The sequence below is a fragment of the Drosophila melanogaster genome, chromosome 3R (genome assembly GCF_000001215.4).
Source record: "Drosophila melanogaster chromosome 3R".
Taxonomy (NCBI): domain Eukaryota; kingdom Metazoa; phylum Arthropoda; class Insecta; order Diptera; family Drosophilidae; genus Drosophila; species Drosophila melanogaster.
Window position 1 is genome coordinate 26,262,394 of NT_033777.3, and position 15,435 is coordinate 26,277,828.

At 39.8% G+C, this 15,435-nt stretch overlaps 1 protein-coding gene across 2 annotated transcripts; it reads left to right on the forward strand.

Moving 5' to 3' along the window:
- Window positions 1-268: 268 nt before the first annotated feature.
- Window positions 269-14,657, forward strand: CG6154 (uncharacterized protein). Of its 2 annotated transcripts, none has more exons than NM_143214.2 (8): window positions 269-593; window positions 5,981-6,708; window positions 6,781-6,850; window positions 6,917-7,093; window positions 7,172-7,256; window positions 7,347-7,422; window positions 7,557-7,695; window positions 12,383-14,657. In NM_143214.2, exons 2-8 carry the CDS (start codon window positions 6,059-6,061, stop codon window positions 12,488-12,490), a joined length of 1,305 nt encoding a protein of 434 aa, NP_651471.2. In that variant the 5' UTR covers window positions 269-593; window positions 5,981-6,058; the 3' UTR covers window positions 12,491-14,657. The 2 variants fall into 2 exon arrangements, with proteins under 2 accessions (NP_651471.2, NP_733146.2); NM_170267.2 differs by lacking the exon at window positions 269-593 and adding an exon at window positions 5,897-5,914 and having other exon boundaries at window positions 12,383-12,636.
- The last annotated feature ends 778 nt before the right edge of the window (window positions 14,658-15,435 follow it).

Genomic DNA, 15,435 nt, shown 5'->3' on the forward strand with positions numbered 1-15,435 from the left:
GAATGAAAAGAATGACTGTGGAACGGGTTATAACATTTAAAGGATTTTAGATATTTCATAGACTATCTATGCTTAGGTTTCTTTAGTTAAAGTGATACAGTTGCTAGATATATATGAAATAATATGCTTACCTAATGAAGGAACCTTAGCCACAGTGCTCTTCATTGTCCTCGCTCTCTTTGTGCCTCGTGGCTTCGTCCTTCGTCCTGTTTCGGTTCTCGTGCCTGCCTCACTCGCTTCCCATTTTCGTTTGGGGATTCTGGTTCAGTTTTCAGTTCGAATTCGTGCGTCGGTCGGTCGAGTTGTGTGCCAAACGCTCGGCACCTGTCGCCCAACACGTGTTGCGTTCCACTTGCGCTGCGCGTCTCCTTCGCACACCCGCGTACACCGCGGCGTATACGCTACGTACTGTGGTGCAGCCAAAGCGAAATAATTTCTGATTATTCTAGTTATGTGAACCGAAAGTGGAGTGCATAAGAGTCTGAAATTCAAGCACCAGCTGTGTTTTAACTCATATTAAATTAAAGAGGAGATACGAAAAAGAGGAGTGAATTTGTGGTTCAGAAGAATGATAAATTGTTTTCCCAGTTTTGGTAAGAAACGATTTGGTTCGATTTGGTATACTCATTAAAAGTTGATGTAGATCAGATTATAAAGTATCTTTCAAAAAACTACAGAAAAATGTTCATTTCTAAAACTAATATTGATGGAACCCTTTTTTTTGCTTTACAATAAATGGCAAGATTAAAGATTAGGGCAAAATAGCTAGAAAAGTTTTTGATCAACTATAGTTAGGTTATACTATATTTCTATTTATCTAGTCTTTTTGTTAAAGGACATTTGAAATAGTTTTTTCTTAAATTCCATTTTTCTTCTTATAAGAGTTCACGAAAACCAAAAGAATGTGTGCAACAAAGAATGCAAAATAGTTTTCCCGGGGCTTGCTGAGTATTCAGCATACATACCAATATGGGTTTCGTATGCAGATTTCTGCCAGCCAGAGTCATAATATTGAGCAATTGATGAGAGCGCGTTTAGCTTGGCTTTGTGGCACTTGGCTCATTAATATGCGGAAGGCGACACAAAACACTCCCCCACGCCTCCACCCACACATATACAAACACACGCACACACACACAGGGAAAAGCCTCCCCTTCCCTAAACTTGTGTCTGTGTTTTGTCTCGTCCTCATCTGCATTTGCCCAAAATGAGAATGAGTATCCCATAACCGACTGAACAGCATCCTGCTTGCTGATGATAATGTTGATTCCTGCCTTCCGCAACAATTTGCTTTGAACCTAATCCGCCCCTTTTTCTGCCACGCCCCAGTAGCTATAGCTTAACCAAAATTCGAAATTCATACCAGTCTCCGGCTCACATTTCACTAGCTTTTGTTGCGGCATTTATAAATGCTTGTTACCTTTTCCTCTTTTCATTTTTAGTCTTGGTCGGAACAAAGTGTTTATGGTCTCTGGCAGTTTGAATTTTGTATCTTTGTTCAGGAATCCCTCTTGAAATGATACAAATTGCGTTTTCCTATTATTCGTCAGCCTAGATTTGCAAAGCTATTTGGAGATTGAGTTCAATTAAATAGAGAACGTCATTCAATGGAGCAGTATCCGATATGAAATGAAAATGTAGGCATTGCAAACTAATTACTTTTTACTCGATGGGTAAACATTTTTGATTGAAAAATTGTGGATAAAATCTTAAGCATACAAATTCCCAAAAATAGATGTTTCTATTCGAGAATACATATATTGGCTTGTTAGTTTTAAAAACAAATTCAATCGGATGACAACTTAAATGTCTGTACTAAAAAATACTATGTGCGAGTGCTATGTCCAGCATGTTTAAAACAAAAACTGCTCAATAATTTGACATCTGCTAGGCCATTTTTTCTCAAATTTCTTATGGTATTTCGCAACATATGTCGTTTTATTTTGGGTCAACCAATTCTTTTGAGGGATTCATTTGTTTCTTACGCGTGCAATTGGCCTCCACTCGAGCCTAAATTATGCATACAAAAAAAGGGAAATAAAAACAATAAAGGGGTGACCTGAAGGCGAAGGTCGAGGCAAATCAAACAAATGGCAAGAAACATGAAAATGTTGTAAAATAATTTCAATTCATTCTTAGGCCATTCCGCATGCCCCTAGGTTGGTTGTCATTCCATTGGCATTTGTGCGGTTTGCTCTTGCCGCTTTTCCGGTCCTCGGAAAAATCCCATTCAATTTTTGTGTTCAGTTTCGCTTGTTTGCGGACAAACAAGAATGAGCGAACAAACAACGATAGAAGCACAATACACCGACACATGTATGGGACATCCTTGTTAAAGTTTGATTTGAGCCCTTTGTATTTCTAATGTTATTTTATTTCGCCATATGGGTCCCGTTTCTTTTAATTTATGTATATATCTACTATATGCATATGCATTGTAAAAAAGTTTATATTTTCGAATGTTTAGGCATGGTGCTCTTGTATGTTATATATATGTATATCAAGAATAGCATATCATAGGTATTAGCTTATGAAAGTAGATATTTTTGGTATGTAAAATTTGTAAATCTACCTTAATTAATCATAACAAGCTAGCTCATATTGCGCACGTATGTTAACATAAATACTCCTGCTCAACGTTTTGGAAAATAATCTTCTAGGAATTAATTTGGGTTTGTTCGCCACCCACTTAGGGAATTTGTCTGGTCATGCGATCAGCTGCTATTACCAAGACTTTTAATGATACGTTTTATTATCCTTGTAAAATTGAATAACCATAAACCAGAAGAAATTTCAGTATGGCCTCCAGCAACTTTGGCATTATGGGTGGGAAGCCTTATCGCAGTGGGCGGTGGCATTCTTGACGAGCTCACAAATCCCAAAACCTCCTTGAAGCTCCCCACATTTCTCCAAGGGGTGGTGGTGGGTGCTTTTCGCATTGACTGTTTGCTACAATTCGCTAGTGAATGGAATTTAGAGCTGAATAAAAGGAAGTTGGGGGTCTGATTATAAATAACGTAAAGTAAGCGCACATGAATGCATTTTGATTGTCTGATGTAGTTTACGGCACGTTTCCTTTATTTTTTGCCGCTTCTGCTGCTGGAGTTGTGAGGCAAAATGGAAATGAAAGACGACAAACTCGCCCGCCAGTATCTGTGGGCGATGGGGGCGTGGCGACTTCCTTAAATGGTGCACTAATGTAGAAAAGAAAAGCATTTTTATATTTATTTGCTTGCCACTTTGCATGGAAATTCCAACTGCAACGAGGACATCGCATTTCCTTACTGCAATTTTCCAACGCGCGCACTCCGGTTTCTTCATAGCCACCCCACTGTTTTCCTTATTTTTCCCATACTTCCTACTCGTCTCGCTTTCTTTTCTTCCCTACGTTCGTTATTTTTTTGAGGCCATACAAAATAATGTTTCATGTTGCAATAAATGTACGATTCAGTCCGCGCACCCTTGTCATTTCCCAGGAACCCCCATCGTTCGTTCCGGCATATCCCTACACCCAAGCCTGGTACTCGGCAAAAAATGCATATATGAAATAAAGGCAGGGCACATTCATTGCTCATACGCAGCGTTGTACGCAGTTATCCTTGCGCTCATTTCGTCCTCCCCTGTCTGCATTTGTATGGTGCTCACTTTTGAGCAGAATGCGATTTATTAAGCCACCAGCCATATTTAATATTTCTCAATGGGACTTAAATTAGACACAACCTGATGTTTCAGACATCAATTTTAAATCGTATTTATCGATCCTTATAGATCTGATTTGTAACAGATATAGTATGCAAATGTGCTTCTAGCTATAAAATCAAATGTTTTTTTTTAACAATTACGATCTGTTTTATATGAAGTTTTCATTACCGTTCGTGAAATATTAAATGGACTTCTACGTAATCCCAGGATTACATTGATTTTTACTCCGGCTCTTCAGTTGACTTTTCACTTGCTGTAAAAGAGACCTCTTCAATTTAATTAAATATCCCATGTTGTGGCTCTTAATTTCGGTTTACATGCCGGTTGTTTTAAGGCATCAATGCTTAATGAAGCGCCAAACGTTTTCGATTTCGCCGAACCGTCTTTTGTTTGTCGTCCTTCGTCGTCCTTTGCTTCCTGTTAACCCAACTGGGTCTAATTTGGCTTCCTTTTCTCTGTTGTTGTATTAATAATTCGTGCGTTGCGTTTCAGTCACGTTTTGCATGTCGCAAAATATTCGTGGCGCGTTGCCCTTGTCAATGTTGTCATTTCCTGCTCATCGTCGAGTCTGTTGATTTTTGCATAATTTCTGTTTGGCCAGATAGCTTTAACTTCGCCGCAAAAGAAATATGGCAGAGCAGAAAATCGAATCTCTAAGAAACCGAATCCATAATCAGTACCAGAAATGGAAAGAAAGACAGAGCAGATAAGGTATCGTTCTAGTTTTCTGTAGCGGAATGTTTTCATTTTGTTCGGAGGCATCAGAGCATGAAAATCAACATTCTGGTTGCCAATGGCCCCCTCGCTCTGAATTCAACTTATATTTCTATGTGACCTGCAGAGTGCACCACCAACAGTTGGCACATGAAAATGGAAATATAGGGGGACAAATAAAAATGTAAAAATACAAAAAAAAGCAAGTGTTAACATAATCACAAGAGGAATAAAAAATGTTGGTTTATTCAGTAAACTAAGAGGATTTAGAATGCTTACTTTGCGGAAAACAATTTCGGTTAGCTGTATTATTTAAGTCTGGTGAACTTGTTCTGTTTCTATTAAAGCTGGACAGTTGGATTTAAGTTTCTGAATTTTCATTTTATTTTGTTTACTTTAATACTTCTCCGACAGAAGTAATTGTACTTAAAGTGATATATTGCATTTGTCAATGCAATGACTTTATGGGTCAAACAAAAATTGCTTTAATTGAAAGAGAGTTTTAAGTGCGAACAGCTCAAGTACATCTTGAACCTGTGGGACATTGCCAAGTTGGCCCAGAATTTCCATTTGCTCAGCTTGCCATTTCATTTTGGCCATTACGTTGCTCGACTTTGGTGGCCGAGTTCTGTGCTGAGAACTATTAAAGTAGTTTAGCTTAGTTTCCCTGTTTCGGGGCAAAACTTTAATTTCACTTGCTGGGACAAAGAATATATAAATATTTACCCACTTGGCCCGCTTTGCCAAGCCGAAAGGGGCTTCAATTTCTTGGGGAAATATTTAGAACTTCGCTCTCTCGATTTTCCCCTGGCTTCTTCGCTTAGTTCTCTGCCACCTGCCAGGCTCAAGCCAAAGTTTATGTCGTATGCGAATAAAAAACTACCAAAATAAAATCATACGGATAAAGTAGTTCTCTCCCAGAACTTTTCTGCCGAACATCAGGGGAAACTATTTAAATTTTCTATGATTTCTTTTTTGGGGGTTCGGTGATACGCTGGCTTAAAAAAAAGAAATGGAGAGGAAACTTTTCTATAAATAATTTTGCATTTTTATTGTGCATTTTATGCATTTTGTGCGCGATTTCGATTTGAAGTTGGGCTCTGAAATAAATATGAAAAGTTTTATTTATGTTTGTGGGGTGGCAAAGCCCGGAAAAAAGGGGCCCTGGCTTTGGTTTGTGTTCGGGGCCAGGAGCTGGGGATATTCGGTAGCACAGCCGTGGGCGTTATATTTATGACATTTGTTTGCCAACAACTTTCAATAGCTCAATCACGCCACCCGCACATGCAATAGGCTAAGCCAATTCCCGGCTTTGAAACACCAGGCATGAGTAAAAAGGACTCTTTCTAAAAGCAAACAAGCTGGCTTTCAGATTTAAGAAAATGTTTGTTTGAAAATATTATTTTAATGTACTTATTGAGGCTTCAAGAATGTGTGACTTTTTTTTACAACTTATTCGGTTATAAAGTAGCTGTCCTCAAAGTTGAACACAATTTTTGTTAGTCTTATTTAAAAATATATTCTATTATAGATTAATAATATAAAATAAAATATTATTTTTTAGCTAGAAGGCCGAACACCATCAATGTGAGTGCTGCGGAGTGCGTGCTCTTCCACTAGAGCTCCGAGCCGCTCGGGGGCAATGAAATCGCGGAAGCTGCCAAAGGGCTTCGTGCTTTGTGGCCTCAACTGTTTGACCTTCGTCTACTTCCCGCTCGTCCTGCCAATCCTGCGATGCTCGGCCGGAGCGGCGTCGTCGGCCAGCGGCGGTGGCTCAAAGACCGCCGACGACTTCGACTTCCGGATGCAGCGCGTGCGGAATGTCCTGAAGGAAGTGCCCCTCATCGACGGACACAACGATCTGCCGTGGAATATTCGCAAGTTTCTGAAGAACCAACTGAAGGACTTCCACTTTGGCGGCGATCTGCGGGAACTGGCTCCCTGGTCGTCGAGTGCCTGGAGTCACACAGACCTGCGCCGCCTGAAGGAGGGCATGGTCTCCGCCCAGTTCTGGTCCGCCTATGCCCCCTGCTCATCCCAACATCTGGATGCAGTGCAGCTGACGCTGGAGCAGATCGACCTGATTCGTCGACTTGTTCAGCTCTATCCGCATCACATGGCGCTGGTCACGACTGCTTCTGGAATCGAGCAGACGCACCGGACTGGCAAGATCGCCAGTCTCATTGGCGTGGAGGGCGGACATGCCATCGGCACCAGTCTGAGTGTCCTGCGAATGTTCTACCAACTGGGCGCCAGATACTTGACTCTCACACACACCTGCAATACACCTTGGTAAGTTTGGCTTAGTACTTATAGAGGAAGCAATATATATTATCATGTATAAATACTCTTTTATTTTTGTAGGGCGGACTGCTGCAAAGTTGACGAACCAGGGAAGTACCCGCACATAGGCGGTCTTTCGCAGTTCGGCAAGGTGAGATGTTTCCCCTTCTGAGAATCGGCTCTGTAACTCTATCCAATTCCAATTCGTATCGAGCAGCTGGTGGTCAAGGAGATGAACCGACTGGGGATGATAGTGGATCTGTCTCACGTCTCGGTGCCCACGATGCTGGATGCCCTGGCCGCCTCGAGGGCGCCGTTAATATTCTCGCACTCCTCGGCGCACGCCATCTGCAATAGTTCCCGCAACGTTCCCGATCATGTCCTGCAACGCATTGTGAGTCCATTATGGCGACATTAATCTGGGGGCACATTAATCTATATATACCCCATTCCGATTCCACATCCAATGCAGGCAATAAACGGCGGTCTGGTTATGGTGGCCTTTTATCCGCATTTCGTCAGCTGCTCGGGACAGGCGACATTGCACGATGTTGTGGGTAGGTGGTTTTTGGCCCAGTGGCTCTTTCGCTGGGTGGTGGTGGTGCACTATTAATCTTTAAACTTGTGCTTTTTGGTCCACCCCTCAGCGCATATCAACCACATAAGGGAGGTGGCCGGCATCGATCATGTTGGCATTGGAGCTGGCTACGACGGAGTCAACTTGTAAGTAGGGGAACTTTTGGCCAGCACTGCGGCTTCAATTACATTTCATTTCATTTGCCAAATTATGGTCTCTCTATCGTTCTATTTCTCGACTTTCTTCGCTCTCCGTCTGCTTTCTCTGCTTTCCACTTAAGAGTGCCCAAAGGACTGGAGGATGTGTCCAAATATCCGCATCTTTTTGCTGCCCTGCTCGAGTCTGATAAATGGTCGGAGGAGGATATTGCCAAGTTGGCTGGCAGGAATCTAATACGTGTATTCAAGGAAGTCGAAGCGGTGAGTCCACAGCAAAAAACGTACCGAAATTGCTCACTTTTCTCTGGCATTTTTCTATTGTTCACCGGGCTGTCCCCTAAAGGATGCTCAGATACTCTGACAAAGAGCGTTAGACACTTTCGAAAAAGGGGAGAGCAATTAGAGTTAAAAAGAAAATCTTGTCTGTTCTTTAGTTCCATTGTCGTAGTCATATCATGAAAGTATAGTAGGGATATTCCAGAGCTAACCAGACTTTGGCTGGATCTGAGTACGTTGCCAGAGTATTAAAAATTGCGTCTAAGAAATAATATATTTTTTTTTTTTGATATTTTTTCATGGTATTAGGCGCGTACCTGACCGACTTAAAGTCGAAGCCAGTCCCAGAACTAAACACACATTTCGCAGCAAACAAACAAAGAAGTTGGGAAAAGGACATTGGTATGGCATCCTCGGCCTGTGCTTTTCTCTTTCTCTCCCTCGGCTGTTATTGCAGTTGGAAAATTCCTTTCGCAAGGATAAAAGGAATAATGTGGCTTTGCAATGGAATTTGCACATACTTGGAGTGGTAGAGGAGGTTAATGGGGAACCGGGCGAAGGACTGGCAGGACATTGGCTTGACGTCGAAAAGACGCAAGTTGTGAAATAATTTTAAAAGGATTTTCAAATGCTTATTCCGATATTTATACACGAGCCTGACCATCGCAACCGAAGCAACAGCTTCACTCTGCAGTTTGTTTGCAGGATGCGGTCAGCTTGTTTGCCGTCTGCTCTCCGGCTGGATGCAGCTTATGGTCCTGCGAATGGGATTGGGATTTGGCTTGGCTCGGGGATTTCTTTCACTGCTCCACGATGACTATGTCTGGGCACTCCAAGCTCAAGCAGCATTCAATTTAGATCAATACGGGATGGGCCAGAGTCCCTCTCTAGGAAGTTACTCCTCGGTATTGAACGGCACTCGAGCGGAGGCTAGTACCAGTTCAAAGACTTGAAAGTGGGTTTGTTTTTCAGTTCAATGGCTAGATAGTTGGATAGTTGGAAGCTTGGACGATTCGACGCATGAATGGATAGATAGATGTATGACTAAACGATGCAGACAACACTCCAGCCTGCTTAAATAAGCTTGTGTGCTTACTACTTTGGAATTGCAAAAGTAAAAAACGGACTTCAAATTAACTGATAGGCTGAGTGGAATGGCAATCAAATGGTGGTAGAATTTAACATGCTCGTTATAATGTAATCAATCAATACCTTTTTTTTTTGATCAGAAAGCCATTTCAATGATAAAGAAACTGATATACTGGTTAGGTATTGAATAGTCCAGTTTATGCGTAGATTATCCTCTGCTCCCTAAATCAAAATCGTTAAATAATTGCCTCTTTAAGCCAAGTTGCTCCTTCTGCAGAGATAATTTAAAGATTTGATTTGAAATCTAAATCATATGCCGCGTGAACCATGACCAAGCTCCTAGATTTTATTGCTTTTGCTGATTACGAAAACCTCCTCTACGTTCCACCCATTCCGAACCCCATTTTGACCAAGTTGAGAAAGAGATGCCGCAGCATTTTTTAATTTAGCTCTTGTCTCTCGCTGACTGAGAGGCGACCCGGCAAACTTTAATCATATTCTCGCAGCGTCTCCGCAGTCTCTACATTGTAATTAGTTTTAGTTCAGAGCGGGTGTATAATACGTAGAAATACTTAATGTCCGTTATTACAAGGCCTTGGAAGGGGCGCTTATCCCATCAGTAGGGAAATGGTAATGAAAATGGTAACAGCATAAAAATAAGGCTACAAAAGTATTGCCTACTTTGCAGCGCGACTGATTAAAATCGCTGGGTTTTTATTGCGCTTTGCACTCAGCAAGCAACCATATAGCACAATACACTCTTTTTTTTACTGCTGTTTATTACATGGCCATAATGCTCATTAAGAATTGTATTTTAATACGTTTCTGTTTGCTTCTGTATTTTTTCGCTTTCCTCTTTTTTTTCAGACGTTTGCGGTAAAAAGTAATTAAAAATGTTACCCAACGCCTTTTATCTGCGGCCAAAAAGCCCAGAGCATTGCAAATTAAGCCAGGCCATATATACTTATCGCAATGACATTTGCCTTTGTTTTGCATCAGCAGCCCAAGACTCCAGTTCATTGAACCGAACGCGAAATCCACCAATTCAATTCTGGGAGCGGTGAAATTAAGTACGTTATAGCCTACTTATGAGCGTCGCCAAAAGCTTGGCTCGTAATGCAATTAAATAATAACGAAAAGCGGGTCAAATGTTCAATTATTAGAAGCTTAATGCTGTTTTGCGTTGTGTGTACCCATGTGACTCGGTCGGTCATGGCTGTGATAATTAAGCAAGTCATAGAAATTAGGCAAAAGGCCATTTTAATGATTGCCATCTGGCACAAGCGCTCACAAGAACATGTATACGAGCACATATATAATACCCTTTTAGGATGGACACGCACTCGGTAAAAATTCAGAACGAGTAGTTCTGACAATCCAATTCGAATCAATTCTCGGGATTTATAAAGTAAAATAAAAAAGGAGTTTTAAAGTTTCTGAATTCTGAATATAACTGTTGGAAAATTTATATATTCTTACTTCAAGCTTAATACAATTTTAAGATCTCCGAGAACCTTTCCTATTTATTGTAATAGGATTGTAAATATAACCATTCGGTATAGATGGGTATCAATTTTAAATGATTTTAAGTTTATGGCACCATAAATTTTAAAACGCTTCAAAACTAAGTGCATATCTCAAGTCGCATAAAACTAGCAATGCTCCGATCAGATTTATCAGAAGTAACCGTTTCTCGGAACACAAACCCAAGGACATTTTGGACGACAAGGATGGCCGCAAATTTGTGGGTGGTGGGGGTGGTGGCCAGTGGATCTGTTCCGAAAGCCATTGCCATAGCCATAGCCCATGAACATGATAATTTTCTCGACGCCAGTTTTTATCTACACAAAAGCAGCCTCGTCGGGGGCAAAGAAAAGCCAAGGATTTCAGGCCCTTCTCAGGGCCCACTCCCCACTTGTGTTTGTGTAAATGTATCTTTTATTTTAGCCTTTTATATCTAATGCGAGAGCGAAGAACAGAATTTGGCACGACACATCGCCCAAGTGGCGGCAACGGAGGCTTTGCCTCTCAGATGGGCAAATGGCAGCAATTTGTGCGAGACAAATTCATTTAAATATCTTTCACAGGCCTTGTGTGCACTGGAAACAAAGTGACTTGAAATGGAGGTCAATCTCATCTTAGTAAAACTGAGAGGTTCAAAAATTGAATTACAAGACTTCAATCATAATGTTTATTTACAGAGAAAAATTTGTATTTTATTTCAAATTATTTAGTTATATTACTTAAAAAATTTTTTTTAAGTTAGCTATGAAATAGATCTATTTGGATTCAATGATAAACATCTCCCCCTAAATCAAAATTATTATTATATATTCGGCATAATCTAAGATGCTAGTTTTGTGATGGTGTAACTTTAAAAGTGTTTGCACTGACCTTCTGAGAATTGATATGGATCTTATCGCTGGGCAATGCGTTGTGTCGCGGTGGTGTGGGTATTCATTTTTAACTTTGAGCTCATGACTCAAACTGTAACAGAGAACTGGGCTTTTCATTTTCACTGAATGGACGGCGGCTGGTGGGGGAAATCCAGCTCAAAGGCCGGAAAAGTCTAGCCAAAAGGCAAATGGTTCAAAGTTCTCATAGTTGTTGTGCTCCACTGTTTTGTATGAGTGGGTCATGCACACAAAGTGCAATGACTGAGCCAAAGCTGACGTTTTATTGTTGTTTGTGTGGCAGGGCGCACATAAAGCCTCATAAAAAAGTCGTAAATTCGATTGTTGTATGGCAAACAAAACCCAGGAAATGGGACCAGCCGACCTAGGCCTCACCATCACCCCTCAAAAGGTGTTTGGTGTTGAAAACAAAACATTTTCTCTCATTTTATTTCGTTTTTTCCGCCCTCTCCCTCCTGCCTTTTTGCTTTTGTGGCATTAAATGTGCTTCAACTTTTGCCAGGATATAAGAGCTGCCTGTTTGGCATTCAGATTTGGCCTCTCTTTAAGGATACAGTGCCCTTGTGTGTGTGTGTGGAGTGCGTAACTCTGTATGTGAGTTAGACATGCGGAAGAGGTTCCTATGAACATCTAACTTTTTCCACTCCTGTTTTCGTGTTGGATGACATCCTTTTTTCGAGCACTTTTGCAGAGCCAAAAGAAGGAAGTTTGGAAAGTCCCACTCCTTTTTTAGAGCATCTTTAAAGTATTACCAATGATCAATTCCAGTGCTAGTCTCAAACCGTCCCTTAATAAATTGGTGTAAACCCATTTGGTAATTTTCGCCAGAATGTTTACCATAACTAACATGCAAGTCCAATTTTGTTAGCTAAGCGCGGCGCTAAAACTTGCGAACAATATTAATGCCATATGAAGAAGTACGCGAGAAGTTCCAAGAAATCATTTCTGAATTTGAAAATTCAAACAAAACTTTGGCAATTACGCTAAATAAGTTTTGTAAGTTGTGCCAGCTTGGCAATGGAGCATTGCAATCAATTTTCATCAATCAAGTGCAGCTGTCGTCACTCCCACTCCCACTACCACACGCACATCCACATCCACACACGCATGCATAAATAATTGCCCTAATGGTATATTAATCCAATCAAATGTACTTCATTTACTTGCAGGTGCGCGATCAAATGGAACTTTTGCGAGTGGCACCCATTGATCAGTCAATTCCAGCCGAAGACATTATGGGCCGATCCTATTGTCGTTATCAAGGACCAAGAACGTGATAATTTCTCCATTTGTAAAGTTCACCCATATGCATAGCGTTTCATTCATCGCAAAACTGTGGCGAAAATGGCTAAAAATTATGTCAAGCGTACGTGTTGTAAAGTGAAACTTGTTTTAGGTTAATTGACAAAGTTTTCCTCCTCTCAGCTACTGATGTTGTTATTTTTGTTATTGTTGCTCTGTGCGTGAGTGTGTGTGTGCCATCATGCTGCACAAACACATGCATGCAAGCACACACACACATTGAGAAAAAACGCCGACATTTTGCAATCGCTCAGAGTCGAGCAGCTGGGCAACCGCAGTTGCTGCACTGAGAAAAAAAAAAAAACAATTCTTATGGACCCCATTAGTTTGCTTTAAAGATTTTCCGATGAAAATTTACTAGCTCTATTGAGAATGGACTTTGGGATTAAATTTTGATTTTATGCTTTCCATTAACTTTGATTTTATTCTCAGTGTACGAAACTTTTTGCGCAGCTGGCAGCGGGCATAAACAAATACAAAGTGGCAAGAGGAGACCGCCACCCACCCACAAACGCCCCCAATGACCACCCAACCCTTCTTCCCCCATACCCGAACTAGCTAACATTGTGTAAATATCATTGCCATGTTTGTTTTTATCTCTAGCTCTAGCTCTAAGTCAGACAAAAAAGAAGGTAAAGCTAAAGAATGAGGATGGGAAAAGGGAAAAAACCATAGCACACAAACGCTAAAAAAGTTAAGCCTATAATAGCGAAAGTAAAGCACATTTAGTCTAAAATTATTAAGCCGATAACAAAGTGGCAAGTGGATTAAAAGAAAAGCCGAGGCTAATCACAAAAGTCAAGCTCAATGTTAGTACAGAGGAAAATCTAATTTTTCATCTTGTATTTTTTCTATGAAAAAGTTATTAAAGTTTACAAGAAATATAGCTAATAGTTAATGAATTAAATACTGAATTCATAAGTGCGAGTTTTGGTGAGCTTATTTGGATCTGATATCGAATAAAGTTCGTTAATCTGAATTCATTAGCCCGCACTCGCAGCAAACGATTTAATTACACAACATTATGCGTTTAAAGAGTTTTTAATTTCGTTATGATCCTAAATGAAATTCCCATTTAATTAGTTAATTTACATTAAACATTTAATTAGCCAAGGTTTACTGCAAAACGAGGACAACCAAAAAACAAAAAAAGGAATGCAATTCAATGCACGAATTGAATGTAAGCACATTTAATGCATCATTTGTAAGGCTTAAATGCCAATCTTTTAATCAATATTCAAGTAAGGCGATGTATTCGCAAACGAAAATCAGCGAAATGATAAACATATTGTATAATTAATAGATCCAAACAAAATTCAACCCGCCAAAATTGCAAATAAGTTCACAAGCAAACCAATTAAGCGAGAAATAATATTAAATAAAGATTGTATAGAAATCAAATGGAAAAAGCTACAAGCGCGTTTGTTCCAAAACTATTTAACTCATATACCAACACTTACTCACCTATATCACACACTATTGTATAAAGCTGTATGTTGAAATATTTTGTTTTAATTTAATCATCAATTTATTTATCAATGGGGTCAACAGGCTTTTGCATTCCCCAGCTCAATTCATCAATTCAATTAAACAGTTTAGTTGAAAGTAATAAAAAGCGTTAAAAAATAGATTCAAATCAAAGCATATTGGTGGGCGAACAAAACAAAAGGCGAAGAATAACACATGTGATCAAAACTAAAATTAAATTACAGATTTATATTATTACTACTTATATATAACTATAATAATTTAATGTTTAACAACATGCAAAACTGAAAAAGAGATAACATACGAATTCAACCATTTTTACTGCAGATGGTAGTTAAAAAGAAAACACACTTTATTGATTACAAATAGCATAATAATAATGTGGGAAACTTAACTGTAACCGTATAGGAAAATATTTAAAAATCGCTGATCATGTGAACAGTGTTTGAACACCCTGTACATATTTGTATGAATAATGATCAAATAGTAATATAATTGTATGAAAGTATGTCAAGTTGTGAAAATTGGAAAATAACCAAAAACGAACAAATAATAAATTAATTAATTCATATGTGTAAATTGGAAGATGTCGTAAGTGGCCAGCAGAAAAATACCGAAACAAAATATAAATAAATTCATAAAAATTATAAAACTAACTGAAAATGCTCAACGATTATTTTGTACTTACTTCGGAATGGTTTTTTAAGGGATACTCGCTTTCCACTCAAGGAAATCAGTGAATGTGAGTGAAACGCCTCAACAACCATCAACACTTCCAGCTCCACTTCGCATGCTTTTCCTTTATTCTTATTGCGATGATAGCACTCGAAATACACATCCTGCCAGCACTCGGGTTTCTTATCCTTGCCCCGCCCCTTTATCTCTCTGAGTTCTGTCAGGGGTTGGCTTGTCAATTCGAACGTAAAAATAAAAGGATTTGCAGTTTCAGTTTGTTTATATCAGCGCATTTTATACGCCCTAAGCCGGGGTAGATAAAACTCCCGTGCCCTGCAATGTAATTTATTTCCGCTTTGGTGGCCAAAACAGTTCAAACAGTGAGAAATCATGGAATTTTTTTTTCGGGGCAAAGGTCAAGCAGCTGGAATCCGCTTGCCGCAAAACCACATAAATGAATGCTCGTAAAACTTGCGAATATTTCACATTTGTTTTATTTCTGGTCGGGGTGGAGGGCGTGGCGCTGCGAGCGTTAAAAAACTATGCATCAAACGGAACGAAATGTGTGTTTTACATAAAATTTCAATTAAATGAAATAAAGTTTCGGTTTTTCGGGATTCGTCCTTGGCACTAAAAGGACCCGATTGCCGTTGGCTGGCAACGCACGTCTCGTTTAAATCATCTCGCTGGCAGCTGGAACGAAACCCGCAGAGGCAACAACTTTTGTTAAACATTTGTTACCAGCAGCCATACCACT

Coding starts and splice junctions, on each gene's coding strand:
- CG6154 (NM_143214.2), top strand. CDS start 6,059: ATGAAATCGCGGAAGCTGCCAAAGGGCTTCGTGCTTTGTGGCCTCAAC. Junction 6,709..6,780: donor CACACCTGCAATACACCTTG/GTAAGTTTGGCT, acceptor TTATTTTTGTAG/GGCGGACTGCTGCAAAGTTG. Junction 7,696..12,382: donor TATTCAAGGAAGTCGAAGCG/GTGAGTCCACAG, acceptor ATTTACTTGCAG/GTGCGCGATCAAATGGAACT.